The sequence below is a fragment of the Myotis yumanensis genome, unplaced genomic scaffold (genome assembly GCF_028538775.1).
Source record: "Myotis yumanensis isolate MYYU_CA2020_CCGP unplaced genomic scaffold, mMyoYum1.0.hap1 SCAF_10, whole genome shotgun sequence".
NCBI lineage: Eukaryota > Metazoa > Chordata > Mammalia > Chiroptera > Vespertilionidae > Myotis > Myotis yumanensis.
Window position 1 is genome coordinate 30,144,976 of NW_027223761.1, and position 24,385 is coordinate 30,169,360.

The window sequence follows — 24,385 nt, forward strand, 5'->3', positions numbered from 1 at the left end:
TTTGTATCCTGCTACTTTGCCAAATTTATTTATTAAAGCTAGCACTTTTGGGGTGGATTCTAAGGTTTTCTATGTAAAATGCCATGTCATCTGCAAGTAATGACAGTTTGACTTCTTCCTTTTCAATTTGGATGCCTTTTGTTTCTTCTTCTTGTCTGATCACTGTGGCTAGGACTTCCAGTACTATGTTGAATAAGAGTGGTGAAAGCAGACATTTCTGTCTTGTTCCTGATCTTAATGGAAACACTTTTAGTTTTTTTCCACTGAGTATGATGTTCTTTGTAAGTTTGTCATATATGGCCTTTATTATGTTGAGGTATGATCTGTCTATTCCCACTTTTGCTGAGAATTTTTATCATAAATGGGAGCTGGATTTTGTCAAAACAATCTGCATCTATTAATATGATTGTGTGATTTTTATTCTTCATTTTGTTTATATGATGTATCATGTTTATTGATTTGCGAATATTGAACTAACCTTGCATCCCCAGAATAAATCCCACTTGGTCATAGTGTATGATCATTTTAATGTATTGCTGGATCTGATTGGCTCTTATTTTGTTGAGGATTTTAGCATCTATGTTCATCAGGTATATTGGCCTGTAATTTTCTTTTTTTTCAGGGGTTTTATCTGGTTTTGGAATTAGGATAATGCTAGACTCATAAAAAGAGAACTATCCATGTGAGAGAAACATTGATCGCCTGCCTCCTGCATGCTTCCCACTGGGGATTGAGCCTGTAACCCAGGCATGTGCCCTGACTGGAAATCAAACCAGTGAGCTGTTGGTGCATGGGCTATGCTCAACCAACTGAGCCACAACAGGCAGGGCAGTGTCCTGTTTCTTGATGCCTGCATGACATCTTCATTTAGATAGCTAAGAAGCATCTCAAAACTGAGTGCAAAACAAGACTTAATCCCCTTCACCCATTCCTGTCTTCATCTTTACTAAGATTAATCAATCTATTCAATTGTCAAGTAAAGAGCTTAGGGATCATCCTTGAAGCTCCCTTTTCCTTTCAGCCCCTGCCATCAACAGATCCTATTAACTGCATCTCCAAAGCATATGCTCAATTTGTCCTTCGTTCTCATCCTCTCCACTCTACCCATATCTATCATTATATCTCAGCTGGACTCCTTCGATAGCCTTTCAGCCAGTCACCCTGCTTCCACTCTTACTCTTTGCCCTCACACCCACCACCGCAGCTCATCTCCTCTTCACCTGCCCATCTTGGAAGGAGGCAGAAGGGTGTGATTTGTGGGCCTGTTAAACTGCAGAATAAAAGATTGATTTGACTTTGTAAAAACAAAAGAAGTGTGAGGTACAAGACATCTTAGATGAAGTTAAAGACAAATGAAAGGCTTAGGTGATAGCAATGCATATAGTTACTATCCACAATATCCACAGAACTCCTACTTATAAATAAGAAAAATAACCTGATTTAAAAATAAGCAATGACATAAGAATTTCACATGTGAACTAATGTCTGAAAAGATGCTCAGCTCTGCCAATAATAGAAAAATGCCAATCAAAGAGTAGATACTTGTTTTTGCTATTCAGATGATCAAAAATTAAGATGGCCCTGGCTGGTATCTGTCAGTGGTTAGAACATTGGTCCATGCACTGAAGGGTCACGGGTTCGATTCTTGGTTCAGGGCACATTTCAGGTTCAATCTCTGACCCCTGGTCCTGGCATGTGTAGGAAGAAACCAATTGATGTGTCTCTCTCACATTAATGTTTCTCTCTCTCTCTCTCTCTCTCTCTCACTTTCTCTCTCTCTCCCCGCCCCCTTCCTTCCTCCCTCCCTCTCTCCTTTTCCTCTCTTTCACTGTCTCTAAAAAAGTCAATGGAAAAAGTATCCTCAGGTGAGGATTAACAACAAAAAATTAAGATGAATAATATCCACTGTTGGTTAAGATGAGGATGATGTTTTGTATTCTTGAGAGTAGGAATGTAAGTTGGTGTATTTTATTTGGAAGACATTCAGGCAGTATTCCACATCTGGGAATCAGTTCTCCAGAAATGCTAGACCGGATGCATACATGCACACATATTGGAACATAGTTCTGTCATCCCATTGTCATTAATTTAACAAATATTTATTGAGAAACTACCATGTGCCAGGCACTGGGATAGCCAATGGAGATTTTACAGAAAAAAGTTTCCTTGCCTGTAAAATAAGGATAGTATTTACCTTATTAGACTTGTTGTTCAGATGAAAGAAAATATGCATGTGAAAGCTGTAAGTGTCCGGAATTTTAAAGTACATCTAGCCCTGACTGGGTAGCTCAGTTGGTTAGAGTGTCATCCCAATATGCCAAGATTTTGGGTTCAATCCCTAGTCAGGACACATACAACAATCAACCAATGAATGCATAAATAAGTGGAATAACAAATTGATGTTTTTCTCTCTCAAATCAATAAATAAAAAATAAAGTACATCATACTCAGCAATGAAAAGCAACAAATTACTGATACATGCAACAAAATGGATGAAGTTCAAGAGCATTATGTTAAGTGTTTGAGCCAAAAACCTATACATACCGTATAATTCCATTATGTGACAGCCTGGAAAAGACCACACTAGAGGGACATAAATGGCATCAGTGGTTTCTAGGGGCTGTGTTTGGGGAGAAGATTGGGATGGGGAACTGTTTTGAGGTGATGGAAATGTTCTGTGTTCTGATTGGTGGTTACACAACTGTATATGTTGATCAAAACTCACAGAACTATATGTACATCTCAGAAGGGCGAATTTTACTGTAAGTTATACATCAACAAATTGACGTTTAAGAAATTGAAAAAAAATGTCCTACAGTATAATGTGTTGCATATATTGCCCTTTGTGGCAGAATCTAATGGACTGAGCACTCAATCAGTAAATAACCAGTCCAAATGTTTGGTTTCTGAGCCGTTTTGTTCATCTAGCATGTAACATGATTTTCTGCTAATATAGCATGCTCATCTGCTTGCAGCTTTAAAATGTCTCTAATGGGAAGGATACGGAGCACTTCCCTTCTAAAAAGTTCAAGGATTGCTCTGCTTCAAGGAACAAGGGAAGCCACCAAAAGAATGATGATGAGGCAGGTCTGGACTCTCAAATAACCTAGAAGCACAGAAGAAAAAGAGGGTGGGGTGTTCCTGCTTTAGTCGCCATCTGGAGAAGCAGTACAAGCCTATAGGAGTCATCATGCTGTTAACAGGTGTTATCTTGGTTTGGAGGGAATTTCCAACTCTAGATATTAGACTCTGTAGTTCAGGATGGCCTAACAGCTTAATAAAAACGCCAGTCAGAAACACCTAAAGGCTAAGTAAGGCTTGCAAGTCTCAGACACAGGCTGGCGCAGACGGTCAGGACTCTCTGCCCACGCTCTCCCCGCCCAACTCCTCTTCCCCACCAGCAGGCGAGCTCCCTTCTTCTCATTGGCCACTGCCGAGCTGTCTGGAGCGCCCACAGGCCCGCTCAGACGCCAGCTTCTATAAAAAGCGGGCAGTGCAGCCCCGAGGGCCGACACAGTTTACCTCTAGCAGCGCTACAGTGGAGCAGGGTGGCTCCATCCTATCGGTACCAGGGATACCTTCGTGGATTTGGGAGCGCTGGGCCAGCGTGAGTCGGAGGTAAGATTGCCCAAGAATACTTACATTTTATAAAAAAAACACCTTTCCATGTGCTTGCTGCTATGAGAAATATACCAAGGGTGAGAAAAAGTCTTAGCGAGAGTTGTTTAAAGCGTCATTTTAATTACATTTTTTTGAAGCCTGGGAAGTTTGGGATTTACTAGAGTTAATATTAATTGAGTACTTAGTGTAGGTTAGCAACTGTTCTAAGGGTTTTATATATGACCCTTTTATTGCCTTGAGATTGGTGCTAATTATCCTTTCAATTTTGCAAATAAGGAAATTCATGCACGTTGAAATTATAGCTTGCCTAGATGGAGTTGTAGGTAGATTTATTATTAGCAATTTGCTCTATTATTTTACATCCCTTTTATTGTTTGCATGCCATAGGACAGTCATCCATACTCCGTGTGGAAAAAAAAAGTCCATGGTCTTTGAGTGATTGTTAAACAAGAAATGTTTCCAAAGCTTCGCACATTTCTAAAAACAGTCTGAGGCTGCATATCTGAGACCACCCCTCAATTGTTAGCCTCAGAGCACCAAATCAGAATTTCCTATGTATAATTAAGTTTATGTTAAGAAATGGTTGAGTTCATGGAAGCTGAAAATTTCTATTTGGATCTCTTGCGTCTCATCCATAAATCCTTTCTGATCAGAGACTTGTGATGGGCCAGAGCTATCTCCAATCATCTTTAGAATCTCATGGGACATCGGTCAAGGGTGGGGTAAAGGGGGATAAGGTGTGCTCTGCAGATATCTAGTATGTCCTATTTTCTTCTTACTATTTGTACTTATTAGAAAGTCTGTGTCTCCTCTTCCACCTTCCTCATACATAAGTCCGTGAATTCCTTGGAGACAAATTGCCTTTTTTGTTTTTCATCTTTACCACCATACACTGACTGTGGTACTTTATACATGTGAATGAATTGAAGTTTCATTTATTTTACCATTAGTAATCATTTGAATCATAGAAAAACCCACATTATTATTATTAAGTTTAACTGGTCATTTTGTTTTAAAGCATTGACACAGAGGTTGTTTTAGTTGTAGAGAATAAATTGACTAATAAACTTTGCTATGTTAGAAAGTTTAGCAGAAGACCATACTGATAGACATCAGTCCAGTGATTGGATAAGTCTGATTTCATGTTCCAGATATTTCCTTACACTGTTTTGTGGTGTGAATAGGTGGTTGAGAAGATGCCAAAGTAGATATCTAGTCCATCCTTTGAGAAAACAGGTTTTAGCTAGATGCCATGAATTTTGTTCTACTTTCTGTGTTTCCAAACATATTTATGGCAGTCCCTGTGAAATCAGATCCACATGTTAACATTCACATGTTCAAGGACACAGTTTTAAATATGTGTTCTCACATTTGCTAGCTGTGTATCAACAGGTTAATTTCTCTAAGCTTCACTTTTCTCGTTTATAAAATTGCTATGATTCCTATCCCTCCCATTACGATTTTATGAGAATTAGATGGGATAATATTAATACATGATATGTATAGACATTTGACAAATGTCAGTTCCCTCACCCACCTCTGGGATTGCTAAGAACGGATGGAAGCTGCTATCACAGGAATTTCTTTCTTTCTTATCTCCATACTCTCTGAACTTATATGTAGAAGTCCTTCAACTTAGTATGTGCCTGACAAATATTTGTTAAACTAAGTTCCAAAGGTATCATAAAGACTGAATTCTGGAACAGAAAACTGTATTCCATTGGTACGTTTAGTAGCAGACTATTGTTTATGACCATATGGTTGAAAGCCATATTTGGTACTTTGTACCCTCTGTCAAGCCAGATGGGTCTCTTGGGGCTGCCTTTTGTAAGTGGCCCCAAAATCTTATACAGTATGGGTTAAGAGAAGAGCTTTATGAAAGAAAGACAAAACTCACAAGATCTGTCTAGTCAGAAAGACAGAAATGCATAAAGTCCTTCATTTGCATCATCCTATAGGAAGATGTTTCAAAGCCAGGACTTTAGCTTAAGAAAACTACCTTGTCCTTACTTTTTTCATTTAGCCTTCAATTACACAGGCCACGGTCTTTTGATGGGTATTTGCATGGGCATAGAAGATCAAGACGAAACTCCCCTGCACTACCTACACAGGGCCTTGTAAAGGGTCTGGCCCACTTACCTTGCCTACATGAGTCCTCACTGCTCTCTATTGGTTGGTCATGTCTCATCTTTATCTACTCCTTCCCCGCTTTTATTTAAGATCTAATTCAAACACATCTTGTTCAATGACACATCTCTGAACATGTACCAAAATAATCTATTCACTGCCACCACTATGCCATCTGTGTTCCCGGTCGCAATGCTTATCTTTCTGAACTGTCACCCTCTCTATCCGACGTTCAGTTCCCTGAGGTAGAGACCATGTCTTTAAGAAATCTTTTTTCTTTTATTCACTTAATGACATCTATGCAGTGCCTATTATGTGCAGGGACTGTGCTAGATGTTGGAGATACAGTGGTGGGTAACAGCGTTTGTGATCTCTGCCCCCATGGAGCTCACTGTCTAGTTGGAAAGGCACACAGAAACAAATACTCACTGAAACGGAGCTACCACTGCAATATGAAATTGGGCAATTAGGAAGAATTAATAATCAAATTAAAACTATTAAGAATAAATCCTATCCCTAACTGGTTTGGCTCAGTGGATAGAGCTTCAGCCTGTGGACTGAAAGGTTCCAGGTTTGATTCCAGTCAAGGGCATGTACCTTGGTTGCAGGCACATCCCTAGTAAGAGGTGTGCAGGAGGCAGCTGATCGATGTTTCTAACTCTCTATCCATCTCCCTTCCTCTCTGTAAAAAATCAATAAAATATATTTTAAAAAAAGAATAAATTCTAAATATGCTGTTTCCATTTATTAATCCAAACCTTATTTCTCAAGTGTGTATTTCTCAATTGAAAGTCACCAGTCCCAAGTTATTGTGCCCTACTTCTGTCTCCCACAATAGCCTCACCTCCCCCAACACACACACACACAGTTGAATTTATAATCATATAGCTCTTGAAGGCCAATATTGATTGAAAAGGCATTAAGGGCCCATGGCCTAGGATTCCATAGGCTGAGAGCAAAGGAGATGCTAATATGGAATCAGAACTCTCTCAGCTAGCAGTTATCCTTCTAGTCTATGTGTGTCTACAGCTTCAGAGGCTCATAAATTTACAAAGAAAAGAAGGCTTGTCCTTGTTCTGAAGGAGCTTGCTGCCTTATTAGAAGACAAGGCATGTATGAATAAAACATTTGGGGAAGCCATACAAGACCCAGTATAATAAAGTGCTAAAACTAGGGGGTTGGAGCCGGGGGAGAGGAGGTTGACTTTCATAGGGGAAGAGCTCCCAGTTCAGGCTAAAAGTCAGGAAGACAGCAAGAAGCCGATGGGCTGAGTCATGACCCAAAAGAAGGATTGGATTAAGGGAAGAAAAGAAAAGAAAAAAGAAAAGAAAAGAAAAGAGAAAACCACTAATGTGTATTATATACCTATAACATTTTAGGCATTATGTCTGACAATGTTTTATCTTATTTTGGCTTCATTGTAGTGTTACAAAATATATAAGCATATCCATGTTTTACAGGTAAGGAAACTAAAGCTTGGTTAACTTATCAAATATTGTCACTGTTTCAAAAGTTATCAAATATTGTCTACATTGCACTTTTTTTAGACCTTTTCCTGTATTTTCATACTTTATTTTTAGAGAACTATACCAAATTCATCATGATTGAAGACAATAAGGAAAACAAAGACCATTCTTTAGAAAAAGGAAGAGCAACTCTCATTTTTTCCTTAAAGAATGAAATTGGAGGACTTATAAAAGCACTGAAAATCTTCCAGGTAAGCACTCTCCATATCTTACATAAAACTCTCTAAAACGAGTCTCTAAAATTATACTTAAAATGCAGAATATTGTAAATTCTTCAGAGTTGGACTACAGAAATTTCTTAAGCACTTAAATTTCTAAACTATTGCTCAATTCTAACAAATGGGCAAGGGATAAAAACAGTTTACAGAAGAGGAAGTACAAATAGTTAATAAAAAAAAATGGGGGGAGAGCCCTAGCAGGTTTGGCTCAGTGGATGGAGCATCAACTGCGAACTGAAGGGTCCCGGGCTCAATTCTGGTCAAGGGCACATGCCTGGGTCGTGGGCTTGATCCCCAGTGTGGGGTGTGCAGGAGGCAGCCAAAGATGAGATTCTCTCTCATCTTTGATGTTTCTATCTTTCCCTCTCCCTTCCTCTGAAATCAATAAAAATACATATTTTTTTAAATGGGGGAAGAAAGATTTACTTCTAGATTTTGGAGAAGCACATTTTAATTTTAAAATATTAAAATTTTAATGATATTATTTAATGGTGTATTAATAATACAGTTAATGACATTTTTATATAGCAAAATAGCAAAGATTTTTACAGTTATACTGTTTCCTACTGTCAAAGCTTCAATGCATTTGGCCCTTAAGTACACCTTTGATGTGAGGCCAAATCAGTGTAATGTGTAGGGAAACAATCTGGTAATATTGTGAGCCTTGAATATTCACATTTTCTTTCTTTTTTTTTTTTTTTAAACAGCAGTGGTTTTTTTTTGTTTTTTTTTTAATATATTTTATTGATTTTTTACAGAGAGGAAGGGAGAGAGATAGAGAGTTAGAAACATCGATGAGAGAGAAACATCGATCAGCTGCCTCCTGCACATCTCCTACTGGGGATGTGCCTGCAACCCAGGTACATGCCCCTGACCGGAATCGAACCCGGGACCCTCCAGTCCGCAAGCCGACGCTCTATCCACTGAGCCAAACTGGTTTCGGCCACATTTTCTTTTTTTTTTTTGTTTTGTTTTCTTACATTTTCTTTTCTATTTATTAATTTGTTTATTTTTGGATTTATTTTTATTGTTAACATTATTACATATGTCTTCATTTCTCTCCTTTCCCCACCTTCACCCAGCCCTAACTCCTTCCCCCCCATAATGTTCACATTTTTTGACCCAGAAATTCCACTTCCATAAATTTATGTTAAGGAAATAGGGGTCAGTGAGGCACACCATGAATATTTATTAAGTACTTACTATGTGCCAGGTACCTGAAGGATGTGAGCCTGAATAAAGTAGACACAGTTCCTGCCCTCACAATATGTATTCTCTTTGGAGTTAAGCTTGTAGGCTCTGGAGGTGGACCACCTGAGTTCAAATTCTTGCTTTGTCACTTATTAGCTGAGTGATCATGGGCAAATTAATTCACCTCTCTGTGCTTCAGTCTTTACATCTATAAAACGAGAACCCTACCTACCTCATAGGATCATCGTGAGAATCAATAGAGTTAATATATGTAAATGCTTAGGATGGTTCAAAGTACTTTATCAGTAAATGTTAGCTATTTTAAACATATTTTTATTGATTTCAGAGAGGAAGGGAGAGGGAGAGAGATAGAAGCATCAATGATGAGAGAGAATCTTTGATTGGCTGCCTCCTGAATGCCCCCTACTGGGGATCAAGCCTGGAACCTGGGCATGTGCCCTGACCAGGAATTGAATCATAACCTCCTGGTTCATAGTTTGATGCTCAGCCACTGAGCCATACCGGCCAGGCAAATGTTCGCTATTTTAAAAATGAAGTTTATATTCACATGATGTACTATTATGTAGTCATTTGAAATAATATTTAAAAAAATTAAAAATTTAAGAGATAGACAAATAGTCTAGAAGAGTTTGAAAAACATTGTTTAAAACCCGACATATTATAGCCTCAGTCCCACTCCCCAGAGGCAACTTCTTAATTGTTCTTTTAAAAATATATGCTTTTATTGATTTCAGAGAGTAAGGAAGAGAGAGACAGATGCATCAATGATGAGAGAGAATCATTTATTGGCTGCCTCCTGCACCCCCACCCACTGGGAATTGAGCCCACAACCTGGGCATATGCCCTTGACTGGAATAGAATCTGGGACCCTTTAGTCTGTAGACTGACGCTCTAGCCACTGAGCCAAACTGGCTAGGGCATTAATTGTTCTTTTCCTCTCTCTTCCACTCTCTCTAAAAATCAATGGAGAAATATCCCCGGGTGAGGATTTAAAACAAAACAAAACATAATTTAGCTTTATATTTATTCAAGTTATCATTCAGAAAGTATTTAAGAATATATTCTTATTGTAAAAAATCCATAAGAAATATATTCAATAAAACTCTTTACTCCTAATCATGCCAGTATATTTTGTAATTGGTTTTCTTCTGTTGATTCCATGATCAATTCCATGTTCCAGGATGAACCCTGCCTATTTTAGTTTCCCAACATCCCTTACACTCACACTTTCCTTTTGGTTCATATTCCCTGGTAACTCTCATTTCATCTCTACCGTTGTCGTATGGTTCTCCTGTTTGGAATCCTCCTTCTTCCCTCTGCCTTTCTAGTCTATCTGTTCTTTAAGACTCATGTTCATTTCTATCTGCTCATGGAAACTTCTACTCTCTATAACCCGTGATGCTTTGTCCCTTTGCCGAACATTTCCTGCACCTGAACACTCACCACTTGTATTTTTTCTTAGTCTTTTGTGTGTTAGACAACGAGCCCTTACCTGGCTACATAGGTTGTCACTAAGTTAATTTAGATTGAAGTGGTTGGTATTGCAGATCAACTACTCCAAACTTCTCATATTTTAGATGAAAATCTGTTGGGTGCCTGGTTCTTATGTTTCATTATGTCACCAGTGCTTTCCCTCAGCTACGCAAATTGCTAAGAGAAGACCCCTTCCTCCCACAGGTTTGCACATATGGCACCCTCAGCTCAGAGTGTCATGAAGAGACCAGAAGAAGCAATCTGGTTTAGCTGGTTACTAAGTTTGTAGCTTAAGAGATTTGAGGTATTAAATACTCTGTGTTCAAGCTGTTCATCTAATTTTATTGGATGCAGTTTTACAAAGGAAACTTTTCTAAAGGCCTAACATTAGCATCACTGTTTGAAACCGGCCTTATTGGTGAAAATTTTCAAAAGCTTCTTTTTATCTAAGAGCCTTGGTATTTCCCTTTGAAGGACAATCAATTCTGGCAATCCGAGCACTTCTGATGAGTATTATTAGTTTCGGGAGGATGTGACGAATTTCTGAAACTTTTTTGAATAGTACCTAATATTTAGGGGGAATTATTTTGCGATTGCAATCACTAAAAACAGCCTTTTCTCCTTTGGCTATTGAGGCAAGTGTGACTTGGTTTTTAGCGGTAATGAAATCAATCTTTTCCAAGACCGTCGCCATTTGAGGTCCTACCTAAGCTTCACCCTCTGCTTTCCACAGGAGAAGCGTGTGAACCTGTTGCACATCGAGTCCCGAAAATCCAAGAGAAGAAACTCGGAATTTGAGATTTTTGTTGACTGTGATATCAACAGAGAACAATTGAGTGATATTTTTCATCTGTTGAAGTCTAATACTAATGTTCTCTGTGTGAATCCACCTGATAATTTTACCATGAAGGAGGATGGTAAGTTTGAAAAGTGAAAATACTGCTCTGAAGATTAAGTACATAATATGTGTCCTATCTTTTCTTTTAAATGTGTGATTTTTATTTATTTATTCACTTAAAATGTTTTATTTTTCAATTACAGTTGACAATCAATATTATTTTGCATTACTTTCAGGTATATAGCATAGTGGTTAGACAATCATATACTTGATAAAGTGTCCCCCCCCAATATTTCCAGTACCCACCTGGCATCATACATAGTTATTACAATACTAGAGGCCCGATGCACGAAATTCATGCAAGAGTAGGCCTTCACATCCATGGCTGCCTTGACCCCACAGCTGCAGCCCCGGCTTCGTCGGGAAGGTCATCTGGAAGGTCGTCCAGAAGGACATTTGGATGGCTGTTCGGTCTATTTGCATATTACCCTTTTATTATTATAGATTATTTTTTAAAATATAATTTTATTGATTTTTTACAGAGAGAAAGGGAGAGAGATAGAGAGTTAGAAACATCGATGAGAGAGAAACATCAATCAGCTGCCTCCTGCACATCTCCCACTGGGGATGTGCCCGCAACCCAGGTACATGCCCTTGACTGGAATCGAACCTGGGACCTTTCAGTCCGCAGGCCGATGCTCTATCCACTGAGCCAAACCGGTTTCAGCTATTATAGATTATTAACTGTATTCCCTATGCTGTACCTTATGTCCCCGTGACTATTTTGTACTTCTTAATCCCTTCTCTTTTTTCAGTCTGTCTCTGTCCAATCCTATATTTATCTTGAAGAATGAAAGTAAAAACAAAACACTGTTTCTTTAAATTGCTTATAGTCTGGTAGCAAAGGGAACAAAATAGAATTGTTCAAAGTTCTAAATAAAAATGATAAGGCAACATTTTATCAAGTATGAGAGAATTGAAAAAGGAAACCTTAAGTGTATGACAGAATTCGGGATAGTTAGAAATCTATTAAGTTGTCTCAGTTTCCAAATCATCAAGCATTTCTTGAGTTCACAAACCTCCAATTCTGTATTCATATGGTGGTGTAAATTACTAAAATGCTGGAATACTTTCATTTTGGCTGTCAGGTAGCTGCTTCCCTGAGTCCTTTGAGTGCTTCCCACCTGTTGCTCCAGATGCTCCCCTAGGACTCCCCTGCCTGCCACGGAGACAGGGTGACACCTGGCGGAGCAGGAGCCTAGGCCTCTGCTTGTGTCTCTTTCGAGTGATGTGATTGGTGCCCCTGTTGTATTTATTGTTAAAGCTCTTGAATATCACGTCTGGGTATGTTAGAAAGAGCATTTGACTGAAGGAAGAAGGATCCAGTTCTAGTCCTCTCTCCTCTCTCAGGGAGGGATGAGTTCCCTTGGTAACTTACTTTACCTTTCTGGACTTTGATGACCTTATCTATAAAATTATGAGTTTTATAGAGGCTAACTGGTTCAGGTGATATTAAGGGAATACCAATTTGTGTCCAATATTTCTATTAAGAAACGAGGATACAAAAATAGATAGTCCCTACTCTAGAGTGTTCCCATTTTTTCCTGTAAGACAGACATGTTACAGATACATTATACTAAAACATAAAGAAAGCTTCTAGAGAATTAAAAACTGTGTCACGGGAACCCAGATGACAGAGAATTAGCTCCACCTCCAGGGTCAGGGACAGCTCCTTTGATTTGGACGGAGAAGGATAGTCTCAGGAGAACAGGAGGGTCCGGTGGAGCAGGAAGTGGGAGGGGGTTAGATGTTTCAGGCAGAAGAACAGCATAAGCAAAACCCAGAATGTCTGGGGGATGGTGAGAATTTCAATGTGGCAAAGGCATAAATGACCTCTAAGATCCGTTTCATCAACAAAAATAAACATTCATATTTCTTATTAAATTTACCCCTTGTTCTGCCTTTTTTAAAAAAAAAATATATATATATTTTATTGATTTTTTACAGAGAGGAAGGGAGAGGGATAGAGAGTTAGAAACATCGATGGGAGAGAAACATCGATCAGCTGCCTCCTGCACACCTCCTACTGGGGATGTGCCCACAACCAAGGTACATGCCCTTGACTGGAATTGAACCGGGGACCCTCCAGTTCGCAGGCCAATGCTCTATCCACCCAGCCAAACCGGTTAGGGCAAGAGTCTGCCTTCTTATGGTGGTCAAATATGTAGCTTAAAAAATGTTGTCTGTTGTTGTTGAACTTTTGGTCTATCAGCAAAGTATAGCATTTTTTCAACATTTAGGAAATCAAGCCTTATAAATTTTAAGCTAAAATAATTTGAATATTTATTAAAAATAGAGAAGTTTACTTGTACAAATTTTGCCTCAATATACAAGCAAAAATTAAAAATCTCATCTAAATGTATGAATTTCTTCTTCCTTAGTGCCTTCAGATGGTCTCTTTAGGTGTTGGTGGTGATTATATTTTGCAGGTATAGAAATGGTTCCTTGGTTTCCAAAGAAGATTTCTGACCTGGACCATTGTGCCAACAGAGTTCTGATGTATGGATCTGAACTGGATGCAGACCATCCTGTGAGTATTTTTAATAAATAAAAAAATTTTCATGACAATAATTTAAAGCAAACTAAAAATCAAGGGCAACCTTTTCATTTTTGGAGAAAGCGCTTATTCTAGATTAAACAGCATCTTGTTTCAATTGGGATTTCAGGGAGTTTAGTAGAGCCCCCTGTTGGTGGGATTGAGACCAACTGCCCGAAGAGCATCCGACTTGTTGGCTCCAAAGCCTCCGTTCAGTGCCTGACATTCCCAGTATTGAGAGCTACTCACAGAGTTATTCCAAAATAAAGACACAAGCTGCAGTCAGTTTTTATTAAAATGGGCGTGGGTTATTGGAAAGGGGAGTGAAGACAGGATGGAAAAACGTATCACCTACGCTGCCCAGCATAATTGGATTATTAGGCAGTTGACGAACTAGGTCCTAGTTACTAGGACATTGTTTCCTTGGGAAATTACAAGGGGGTACAGTACAGGCACGAGTTGGAGAATTAATAAACCAGAGTGTTAGGACTGCGTATGGAGCTCTAAGATCCTGGGAGGGGAGGGAGAGACTGCAGTTGTGAAGTCTCGTAGACCAGGGCTTTAATCTAGCTTCTACACTTGTTAGCTCTGTGAATGTGCCTGCGTACTGCCTTAGCCCCCAACCAGTCCATCCATTTATTCTATAGTATCTTATTGAGTAACTATTGGAATTTATAAATGTCATACCTGACAGGTGGTTGACAGTCCAGTTGAAAAGATAAAGCACACATACAAATAAACATACATGAGATTGAAATGTGGAAAGTGTGCTAAGTAGCATGAACAAATGTGAAAAGTGTGCTAAATAGCTTTAAGATATACACAAGACAGCAAACATGTCTAGCTAAAGAGATCAGTAGTGTGATTAAGAAAAAAAAATCTTATACTTGGAATAAAGCCTGCATTTAATTAAATGGTGCTTTTATTTTTCAAACTATTTTATTTTTACAGTCACTATGGTATTTTTGTATCTTTGTATCTATAGTATCTTTTTTTTTTCAATCCTCATGGGAGGATGTGTGTTTTTTTTTTCATTGATGAGAGAGAGAGAGAGATTGAGGGAGGAAGGGAGAGGGAGAGGGGGAAAAAGGCAGAGGGCAAAAGGGAGGGGGAGAAACATGAATGAGAGAGAGAAACATCCACCCATTGCCTCCTGTATGCACCCAGACTGTGATTGGACCCCCCACCTGGGTATTCACCCTGTCCAGGAATGGAACCCGAGGCCCTTAGGTGCATGGGTCGGCATTCTAACCCCTGAGCCACATCAGCCAGAGCTGTATCTGTAGTATCTTTCACCTTTGTAGCCACTATGGTATAAAGTTGTCATGTAGCATTGACTTTAAAATAAAAATGATCATAAACTTCTAAACAATGCTTGCTCAAAATAACAATCATGTAACTCTTTAATATAATAGCTCAGATAATAATAAAAATGTTTCCCAAATATCATTTGTCAAGTTTATTTTAGTATGAATATTTAAAACCTTTTCTTTAATTATCAGGGCTTCAAAGACCATGTCTACCGTAAAAGGCGGAAGTATTTTGCAGACTTGGCTATGAACTATAAACAGTAAGTGTATTACAGAAATAACTTATCCAACTTTAAAATGATAAAATCAATGAAGAGAGTAAATTAAGCTCATTTAGTAAATAGAGAATAAGTGCTACTGTTTATTGAATGCTAATTCTTTATCTCGCTAGTGGCAACCCCATTCCTAGAGTTGAATTCACTGAGGAGGAGATTAAGACCTGGGGAACTGTGTTCCGAGAGCTCAACAAGCTTTACCCAACCCACGCCTGCAGAGAATATCTCCAAAACTTACCTTTGCTTTCTAAGTATTGCGGATATCGGGAAGATAATATCCCACAGTTGGAAGATGTTTCAAACTTTTTAAAAGGTAATAAGCTAATCAAATTTTTTCCTAAGGGGAATGTTGAATTCTGTGTGGGTCATGAGAGAATTTTTTTAAAATGTTTTTATTGTTTTCAAAGAGTGGAAGGGAGAGGGAGAGTTAGAAAAATCAGTGATGAGAGAAAATCATCCATCAGCTGCCTCTTACGCCCCCTACTGGGGATCAAGCGCACAATCTCGGGCTTGTGCCCTGACCAGAAATCAAACCGTGACCTCCTGGTTCTTGGGCCAACGCTCAACTACCGAGCTGCACCAGCAGGGCATGAGAAAATTTTTAATAGAGGAATAATGTCCAGTGATATGGGAGATGAGAATTTTCCTGCAGTCTGTCCTGGAGTGTTGGATCCTGTATGGGGCACCACATTTGAGGAGGGACAATCAGAACAGTATCAATGTAGAAGAGGGACAATGTAGAAGAGAGTGAGCAGAATCTTAAGGGGATTGGAAATGGTAGTTCCCCAGGCACACTAGCCACATTTCAAGTGCTCAGTAGTCACATATGGCCATTGGCTACCCTATTGGGTAGCCTAGATGGAGAGCATTTCCATCCTTGTGTTAAGTTCAATGGGACCGTGAAGTCTGCCTGTCAGAGTGGGGGAATCCAAGTACAAAGCAACTGGTTGTAGCTGGAATACCAGAGTGTGAGGGTTTGAAACGACAGGCAACATCAGAGCTTGTAGAGGTCCCTGAGCCATGGCTGCCTCCTGGCAGGCACTTTTGCAGTGGACATGCAGTCTTGGCTGTTGGGGAATGGGAGATCACAATCCAATATTGATCAAATAAAGAACCTACTTTATAAGAGGCAGTACTGGCTTAAAAAATGGCATAGATTCTAAAATGGTTCTGATCTAAATTAATAGATTCTGTCTAGGGGGTATTCTAAACTCTTTAGGGAGCCAACAGGTGTAGAGTAAGGAGACCTGGGTTCTCATCCTACCTTTACCATTCACTGTGTGGCCTTGGGCACATTACTGAGTTGCGGAACCTCAGTTTTGTAGTTGTTACAATGAGGAGAATAAACTTTAACTCATGCTGGAAACCTGAAAGGAGGTGATATGTAGCAGGTGTAATTCATTGTTGGGCCATGGTAAGTGCTTAGTAATGATTATTTCCCCTAGTCCACGTAGGATACATTTTAGTTTTCTGTCCTCTCTCAGTGTAACTTGGAGCCACTGGCCGAGTTGCAGTGCAGCAGTATGTGGCCTATGCTGGTGAAGACTGTCTCTCTGTTTTCCCCCTTGCTTTGCAGAGCGCACAGGTTTTTCCATCCGTCCTGTGGCTGGTTATTTATCATCAAGGGATTTCTTATCAGGTTTAGCCTTTCGAGTTTTCCACTGCACACAGTATGTGAGACACAGTTCAGATCCCCTGTATACCCCAGAGCCGTAAGTACTTCTCCATCATTCAGTCATCAAATAGCTGCTTGTAATATTGATATCTACCTCATGAGACTGTTGTGAAGATGAAATACATTAGCACATGTGACATAGTTAGAATGGTTCCTGGCACATAATACATGATCTATGCTTTATATATGTCATCCATTGTTGTTGTTGTTTGACAACCTGTTAGGTGACAGGTGCTGTTCTAAGCATAGAGGATGTACGAATGTCTAAATACTGAAAAAAATCAGGCAAAAATTCCTGCCTCATAGAGCTTCTATTTGTGTGTGTGTGTGTGTGTGTGTGTGTGTGTGTGTGTGTGTGTGTATGTTATTGCTATTTTGGAAAGGGTGGTCAGAGAAGGCCTTGTAGGGAAGGTAACATTTGAGCAGAGACCTGATTTGGGGTAGAGGAGTATGTGGATGTCTGTGGCTGTCTGTATGTACTTACATGTGTGGGTTTGCGAGTGGCCAAGGTTTTGAAGCAAAACTGTTTCTTTATTTGGTTAGTGCCCTTTGGGATCCTTTCCAAAGTAATAACTTTTGATCAATTTGAATAAAACTAAGATCTGATTTTAATTTCATTGAATGATTGATGAATGCATTTATGGTAAGCATCACAGTTTGACAGACTTGTACCTCTTTTTCAGAGATACCTGCCATGAACTTTTAGGTCATGTCCCCCTCTTGGCTGAACCTAGTTTTGCACAATTCTCCCAAGAAATTGGCCTGGCATCCCTTGGAGCTTCAGAGGAGGCTGTTCAAAAACTGGCAACGGTATAAAACTGGAAATGACTGTAGAGATCAGTAATTCTTGACTGGGGTGGGATGTGGGTATTTGCATAGTTTAAAAGTGCATATTCAACATGACCATCAGAAAATGTGTCTTGGCCCATCTTTAATTTAATTTAAATAATTAAAGGAGGATGTAAAATTTTAAGGTCTATCAAAAGACATGAGCTTAAAAAAAGACAGAGAAACATTAGAGCACAATAATGTTAATAGTTTCTATATCTTCTTTTTCCAGTAAAAATGATAGGTTCCAAAAAATGATACTAAAAACATTTTTGAGTACTAGGTACAAGACATCATGCTGCAAATACAAATATGAGGAAGGTCTGGTTTCTGCCTTCCTGGAATTTATCACTGCATAACATGTTATTTATGTTACCATAAAATGGTTTATTTTATTTTAAAATTAATTAGGAAACATTTACATATTTTCTCAGTTTTAACTTTTAATATGCTAAGTATAGGTAGCTATAACCCATATAAACAATTCTTTGGCGTCCTCGGTAATGTTGAAGAGTGTATAGGATCTTGGGAACAAAAGTTTGAGAAGTGTTGGTTTAGAGGCTAGATTGTAGAAATACTTGTAAGCTAGTCTGGGGGTTTTGAACTTTATCCCAGGATACTTTGGAACAGTGACAAAGAGTCGTAATTTGTTTTAAATTTAGTCATTCAGGATGTGAAAGTAATATTTCTGCCCTTTTGCAGTGCTACTTTTTCACTGTGGAGTTTGGTCTGTGTAAACAAGATGGGAAGCTAAGAGTTTTTGGTGCTGGCTTACTGTCTTCTATCAGTGAACTCAAAGTAAGAGTTGTAAATCTTTGCACACACCATCTTCACTTAATATCACTTGTATGACCTGAAATAGTTCGTGGATTTGAACAAGAGCTTAGTATGGAAATTACTTAGGGTGACAGTAAACATTATTTAAGGGATACTTTTTTCTATTTCCCAAATATTCTGATGTGTGTGTGTGTGTGTGTGTGTGTGTGTGTAACTTTAAAATAAAAAAAAAAGTATTTTAAAGCTTTTGCTTACGAAGTCTTGATGTTTCCTCACCATTTTATGTGCTAGCAAGAACTTCTGTAATTTTTAGGGAGTTCTTTGAAATTTGTTATTTAGCAAATAAAGGAATAAATTTAGGCTGTTGAAAAATGAATTTGTATGGCACAAATCCAAGGCACTGTCTTGCTCTCAAGGAGCCTGCCACCTGGTGGTGGGTACAGGTCATGCATAGAAATAACTAGTGCAGGTAGAAAGTAGGTAAGGTAATGCAGAAATAAATAAATATTCTTGGGTGCCTCCCTCATGGAGAAGAGTGTTAGAACAACAGAGATGATCTAGAGGCATTTATAAAGAATGGAAGCCATTGTTTTGCTGGGTAATAATGTGGGTTAAGTAGAGCTGTAGGAAATTAGTGTGAAATTGTAGGTTGGGACCGTTGCATTAGTAATACATCCAGAGGTGTGCTGATTCTGGCAGTTGTGTGTAGAATGTGATATATGAAAATGGATAGTATTCTTTGATTCACTAACTCTTTGTCTTCCAGCATGCACTTTCTGGACATGCCAAAGTGAAGCCCTTTGACCCCAAGATTACCTGTCAACAGGAATGTCTCATCACAACTTTTCAGGATGTCTACTTCGTTTCTGAGAGCTTTGAAGATGCAAAGGAGAAGATGAGGTAAAGTATATCTTCCTCATGCCTTCATTTCCCCCGCAACACATAGGTCCAATAGTAACCAATCAGAAGTCAGCAACTGGATAATTAGAAGCCTACTAGGAGCCTTCTGCTTATAAACACTTCCCTTTTGCAACAAATATTTAGAGTATGTCCTTTACAATGATAATTGTAAATTATGAGTCAGGTACATCAAGAAATTGGTTTCTTCCTATTTCTTCCAATCAGAGAGTTTATCATTTAGTAGGGGAAGAACTATACACAAATTATATATAAGGACAAAGAAAGCCTTAGAAGTCATATGAATGAAACATTGTTCTGCCTTTTATTCAAGGGCAATTCATTACAGCTCGGGGAAGAGAGAAAGCTAATGGCATTTTAGAAAATACATGAAGGATAGACAGGATTTAGATATGTCAAGTTTTAGGCTATGGGGCAGCATTATAAAAAAGGCAAAAAGGTGGAAAAACATCAAAGCTACGCTTTAACTATTAACCAGCTAAGTGTGTTGTTTAAAAAAAAAAAAAAAGAAAAGATATTGCTGGCAGAGAAACTGCTTAGATTTTTGCAATGCTTCAAGTGGAAATAAAAGCCTGAACTAAGATAGAGGTTGTAGGAAAGGAAAGGATTGTAGAGGCAGAAACAGCAAAACAATTTGGTGGAAGGGGTCATGAGATCATATTGTGACAATGGAGACAGACAGAGGTTGAAGACATGCTCCTTGTCTTTTAGGGATTTCCTTATAGTTGGGGATTGAAGCCATGCACAGAGGGCTTCCTCTAACACAGGTGGCACCTTTGCACAACTAGAAGAGGGGTCCCCTCTGGGTAGACCAGGTGGATTGCAAACTGGATTTCATCTTCCACTCGTGTATAATTGTTCTGAGCTGTACAAGTATCCCTAGGGATCTGAGCATGATTGTTCCTGGGAGTGTCAAACGAGAGGTTCAAATTTTGGCTTGATAAAGAAGGCGGAGCTTTAATGTTTGAAGAAAGGGTAGAATTTCGTATAATTGAGTGGACTTACTATGTGGCCAGTGTTATTGTTTACAAATAAAGCTACTGTCGATGGTCTCCTTACACTAGTTAAGAAATGTGTAAAGTAATACATTGTTAGTGAAGCCATCCACAGAATCTTTCCCTAGTAATGCAGGGTAGCTGTGTCCCTGATGACTTCAGGTTATCCCCTTGGGTGGGATTAAGGGTGGCTCTGCACAGGCAGTGTAGGGAAGTAGGTCAGATTGGTTGCATGAATGTCTAGATTTGTCTTTTGCCTAGTATGTGAAATAGGTTTGCTGTTATTTAGTTTTCACTGTTCCTCCCCTAGAAATTAATTGCCTTTTATTTGTGTTCTTAAATAGAGAATTTACTGAAACAATTAAGCGCCCATTTGGAGTGAAGTATAATCCGTATACACAAAGTATTCAGATCTTGAAAGACACCAAGAGCCTAACCAGCGTCATGAATGAGCTGCAGCATGATCTTGGTGTTGTCAGTGACGCCCTTGCTAAGGTCAGCCGGCCGCCGAGCATCTGACAGTTGCCAGTCCTAATCCTGAGAGCGCATCTGAGCATCAATTCACAAGCCTGGGGGCCAACTCTTGCTTTTCTTAAAGATTTGGTCATAGAGGGATAGCAGCCAAACAATGTTTTCTACTCCCATTCCTTAATGGCCTATTAGTCTTTGAAACTTTGTACTTGGATATGCTAGCCACCACCTGTTTTTGTTTTTGGTGACAGTTTTAGTGAAATATTATTCACATATCATACAATCCATGACTACCTGTTGTTGTTTTTATAGAGAAGTTGTTTGACCCAATAGATATATCTAGTCCCAGCCTTCTATTTTTCCCAATCCTTCTTGAGTAAAATGACTTTTATGAGCATTTAAAATACCTTCATAGGATTGTCAACAATAAAAAAACAATATCTTTATAGGTATTATGGAGCTGGTCCATGTAGTTACCTAAATCCTCTTATTTCTAAGCTATCTTATGTATCACTGAATTTGTGCCAAGCTCAATCACATTCAAACCCCTGATTTTAATAGGAGACCAGCTGCTAGCATGCGCAACAGTTTAGAGGGCTTTGCACATGAAGCATACCCAATAAAGAGCAAGCTGTCTAGCTTCAAGGGTATATTCTTCTAGGGATAGGAGTAGCTAAGCCTGGAAAGGTCAACTAGGGTATAATCTTAAGACCAGGCTAAGAATTTGGGGCTTTTATTTTGTAGGCACTAGGGAGCCCCTTCCCAAATGACAATTCTCTTTAAAACTTTCTTTTCAATGGCATTGCATGACACTGGTTTTATTTTAGATGATCTGTCCTACTCATGGGGCCAAGGGAACTTGGTGGGGGTGCTACTTGCAAGGCCCGTACTCAGACATGTAGCCCCAGTATTGTGACGGATTGTCCTTGGGTTAGCAGAAGACAGAGTTGGGAAAGGTAATTCATATTTTTACATTGCTTATAAATTCTAATAGCTGATTAACTATTAAATATATTTTTGATATTAAACTGATCTAGGCTAATCTAAAATCATTTAAAATATTCATTAGCTAGTTTATAGTTAGTTGTTTGGTTGCAAGGACATCTATTATAAGCAAACCATGACAGATGGCAAATAACAGCAAACTATGCATAGTGTATCTATTTTTTAAAGTGTTTTTATTGATTTAGGGAAAGAGGAAGGGAGAGGGAGAGAAACATTGATGTGAGAGAGAAACTTCAATCAGCTGCTTCCTGCACACTCCTTATTGGGGTTCAAGCCCACAACCTGGGCATGTGCCCAGACTGGGAATAGAACTGGCGACCTGTTGGTACATGGAACTATGCTCAACCCACCTGCTGGGGCTGTATCTGGTTATTTTCATACCACCTTGATTATGGTGAAGAATCATAGTTATTGAATTGTAAAATGATAGTATTTAAAATCACTCTACGACTAAAGCACACAAATAAATATTTAAAGGCACAACCATTATAATTCACAACTTCAGAATAATGGAAATATTTAAGGATAGATTTCAATTCTTCTAACCTCTGGATTTGTTATATTTGGTAAATCAGGAATCCTGAGAGTCTTAGAGTTTTCATGCACTTATATATCTTGAAAGCATCTAGGAAGAGAATTGAACCAAAAGTTTGGTTCATGATTCTTTTGTTTCCTCTGCCCTGTCACTCTTGCTTGAAAGGGCCACCGGTGGGGAGCAGTTGGCCCCAGTTATGCACAAGCATGTGCTCTGGTGCTGCAGCCTGAACCCCGGCGCCGTGCGCAGGCGCAGTGGTGGTTCATGATTCTTAACCAGTGGGTTGTTACTCAGAAATTATGGTATGCATTTTCCTGACTTTTTGAAGAAAGCTCCAAAAGCTGGTCCTTAGAGTGTCTACATTTCTTAATCTGCCTACTCTGTCATTTGGAATTGTACAGTAGTAATGCTCCACCAAAATATACAGAATTAGAGTTAACTTTTAATTTGGCTTCCAAATGGGAAAAAGAAAAAATCCTGGAACTTTTTAAAGACATATAATAGAGTGCATATATTTAATTTCTAGGAAATATATAAAGATACTGAGGTCTATTTCAGTGTAGTCTTTGTTTTACTACGTAATATACATTTATGATTTGCAAGTTTGTTATTCAACTGGATAATAAATGGATATAAAATTCATGTTCTCAGCAAGCATTTATTTTTTGGTCAAACATGTTAACTCATTTAAATATATTAGCAATTGTATTAGTTTAAGAAATCTATCACATCCTTATATATTTTTTAAAAGCCCACGAATAACCTATATAATAAGCCCAGTGACCATAATGGCAGAATGACCAGAATGACCGCTCGACCAGTCACTATGAGGTGCACTGACCACTTCTTGGTCCCTTTCACTGTCCAGCAGGCTCCCATGGCCCAATGGCGAATGGGGACGGGGGTGGGGGTGGGTGGGAGGGGTGGGGTGGGTGGTGGAGGATGCTGGCGGCGCCAGGCCAAGGCCCCCATCCTGCTGGTTGCCCCCCCCCACACACAGAGGGCGACCCGTGGCGGGGGTGGGGCCAGCGAAGGGGCAGGACCGGCTGACCTCTCAGTCCCTCCCCCGGCTGTCAGGTTCCCATCACCCGATGGTGAACGTACTGTGCCTTGCTTCTTTATTTTCTTGCTCCTCCTTCCCCACTCTAGGATGCCTCTGGCTCCTGCAGGGTTTGGGAATGGCGATGAAAAGGAGAGGTAAGGAGTAGAATTTTTTTTTTGTCTGATACTGTTGTGAGTTGGCATCAGTGCTTTGTACACTTGGTAAATATTTAGTGCTGACCCGTTCTCTGTGGGAGTTTTGGAAGCCCTTCCCACCTTATTTCTTGGAATCTCTTGATGTGGGTAAATGTACCTCTCTGTCTGGGCTGTTGAACTCTTCTCCCTGAGTCTCTAAGAATCTAGTGGTCATGCCCTAATCCATTTGGCTCAGTGGATAGAGCGTCGGCCTGCAGACTCAAGGTTCCCAGGTTCGATTTTGGTCAAGGGCATGTGCCTTGGTTTCGGGCACATCCCCAGTAGGGAGTGTGCAGGAGGCAGCTGATCGATGTTTCTCTCTCATTGATGTTTCTAACTCTATCCTTCTCCCTTCCTCTCTGTAAAAAAACCAATAAAGTATATTTTTTAAAAAAAGAATCTAGTGGTCAACTCTCTTGGAGTATCACTCCAGCCCTCCAGAATTCCCTGGGATGGGGTCTAAGACTATTGTTCATGCATGGAAAACACTCACATGGCAGATACTCAGACATTCTTTATCATGAAAAACTGGACTTGAAAGACCTCTTCAAAGCATCAATGTCTCTTTGCTCAACTATCAGATCAGTTGTCTGACCATCCACCTTGAATTTCTCAGCACAAATTGCACAGCAGCCTGTTTTGGGTGCCAGTCTGGAGGGATACAGACCAAGGTCTCTAAGTAGCCCTGCTGAGGGCTGCCTTTCTCTAAACATGAGATGAGTGTGGGCTCAGAGCACATTGACAACTAT

The 24,385-nt window shown here is 39.3% G+C and overlaps 1 protein-coding gene and 1 non-coding gene across 3 annotated transcripts; one reads left to right on the forward strand and one right to left on the reverse strand.

The window, feature by feature from the left end:
- The first annotated feature begins 3,573 nt into the window (after window positions 1–3,573).
- On the forward strand, window positions 3,574–22,995 carry TPH1 (tryptophan hydroxylase 1). 2 transcript variants are annotated; one of them, XM_070426657.1, is made up of 11 exons: window positions 3,574–3,618; window positions 7,329–7,465; window positions 10,911–11,094; window positions 13,505–13,605; window positions 15,114–15,181; window positions 15,313–15,509; window positions 16,773–16,908; window positions 17,555–17,681; window positions 18,402–18,497; window positions 19,243–19,376; window positions 20,734–22,995. In XM_070426657.1, exons 2-11 carry the CDS (start codon window positions 7,349–7,351, stop codon window positions 20,906–20,908), a joined length of 1,335 nt encoding a protein of 444 aa, XP_070282758.1. In that variant the 5' UTR covers window positions 3,574–3,618; window positions 7,329–7,348; the 3' UTR covers window positions 20,909–22,995. The 2 variants fall into 2 exon arrangements, with proteins under 2 accessions (XP_070282758.1, XP_070282759.1); XM_070426658.1 differs by lacking the exon at window positions 18,402–18,497.
- LOC139019160 (small nucleolar RNA SNORA76) lies at window positions 22,544–22,676 on the reverse strand. The gene has a single exon (XR_011473047.1). It is a non-coding gene; the product is annotated as a small nucleolar RNA SNORA76 (small nucleolar RNA).
- Window positions 22,996–24,385: the final 1,390 nt, after the last annotated feature.

Coding starts and splice junctions, on each gene's coding strand:
- TPH1 (XM_070426657.1), top strand. CDS start 7,349: ATGATTGAAGACAATAAGGAAAACAAAGACCATTCTTTAGAAAAAGGA. Junction 11,095..13,504: donor TTTTACCATGAAGGAGGATG/GTAAGTTTGAAA, acceptor TATATTTTGCAG/GTATAGAAATGGTTCCTTGG. Junction 13,606..15,113: donor AACTGGATGCAGACCATCCT/GTGAGTATTTTT, acceptor TTTAATTATCAG/GGCTTCAAAGACCATGTCTA.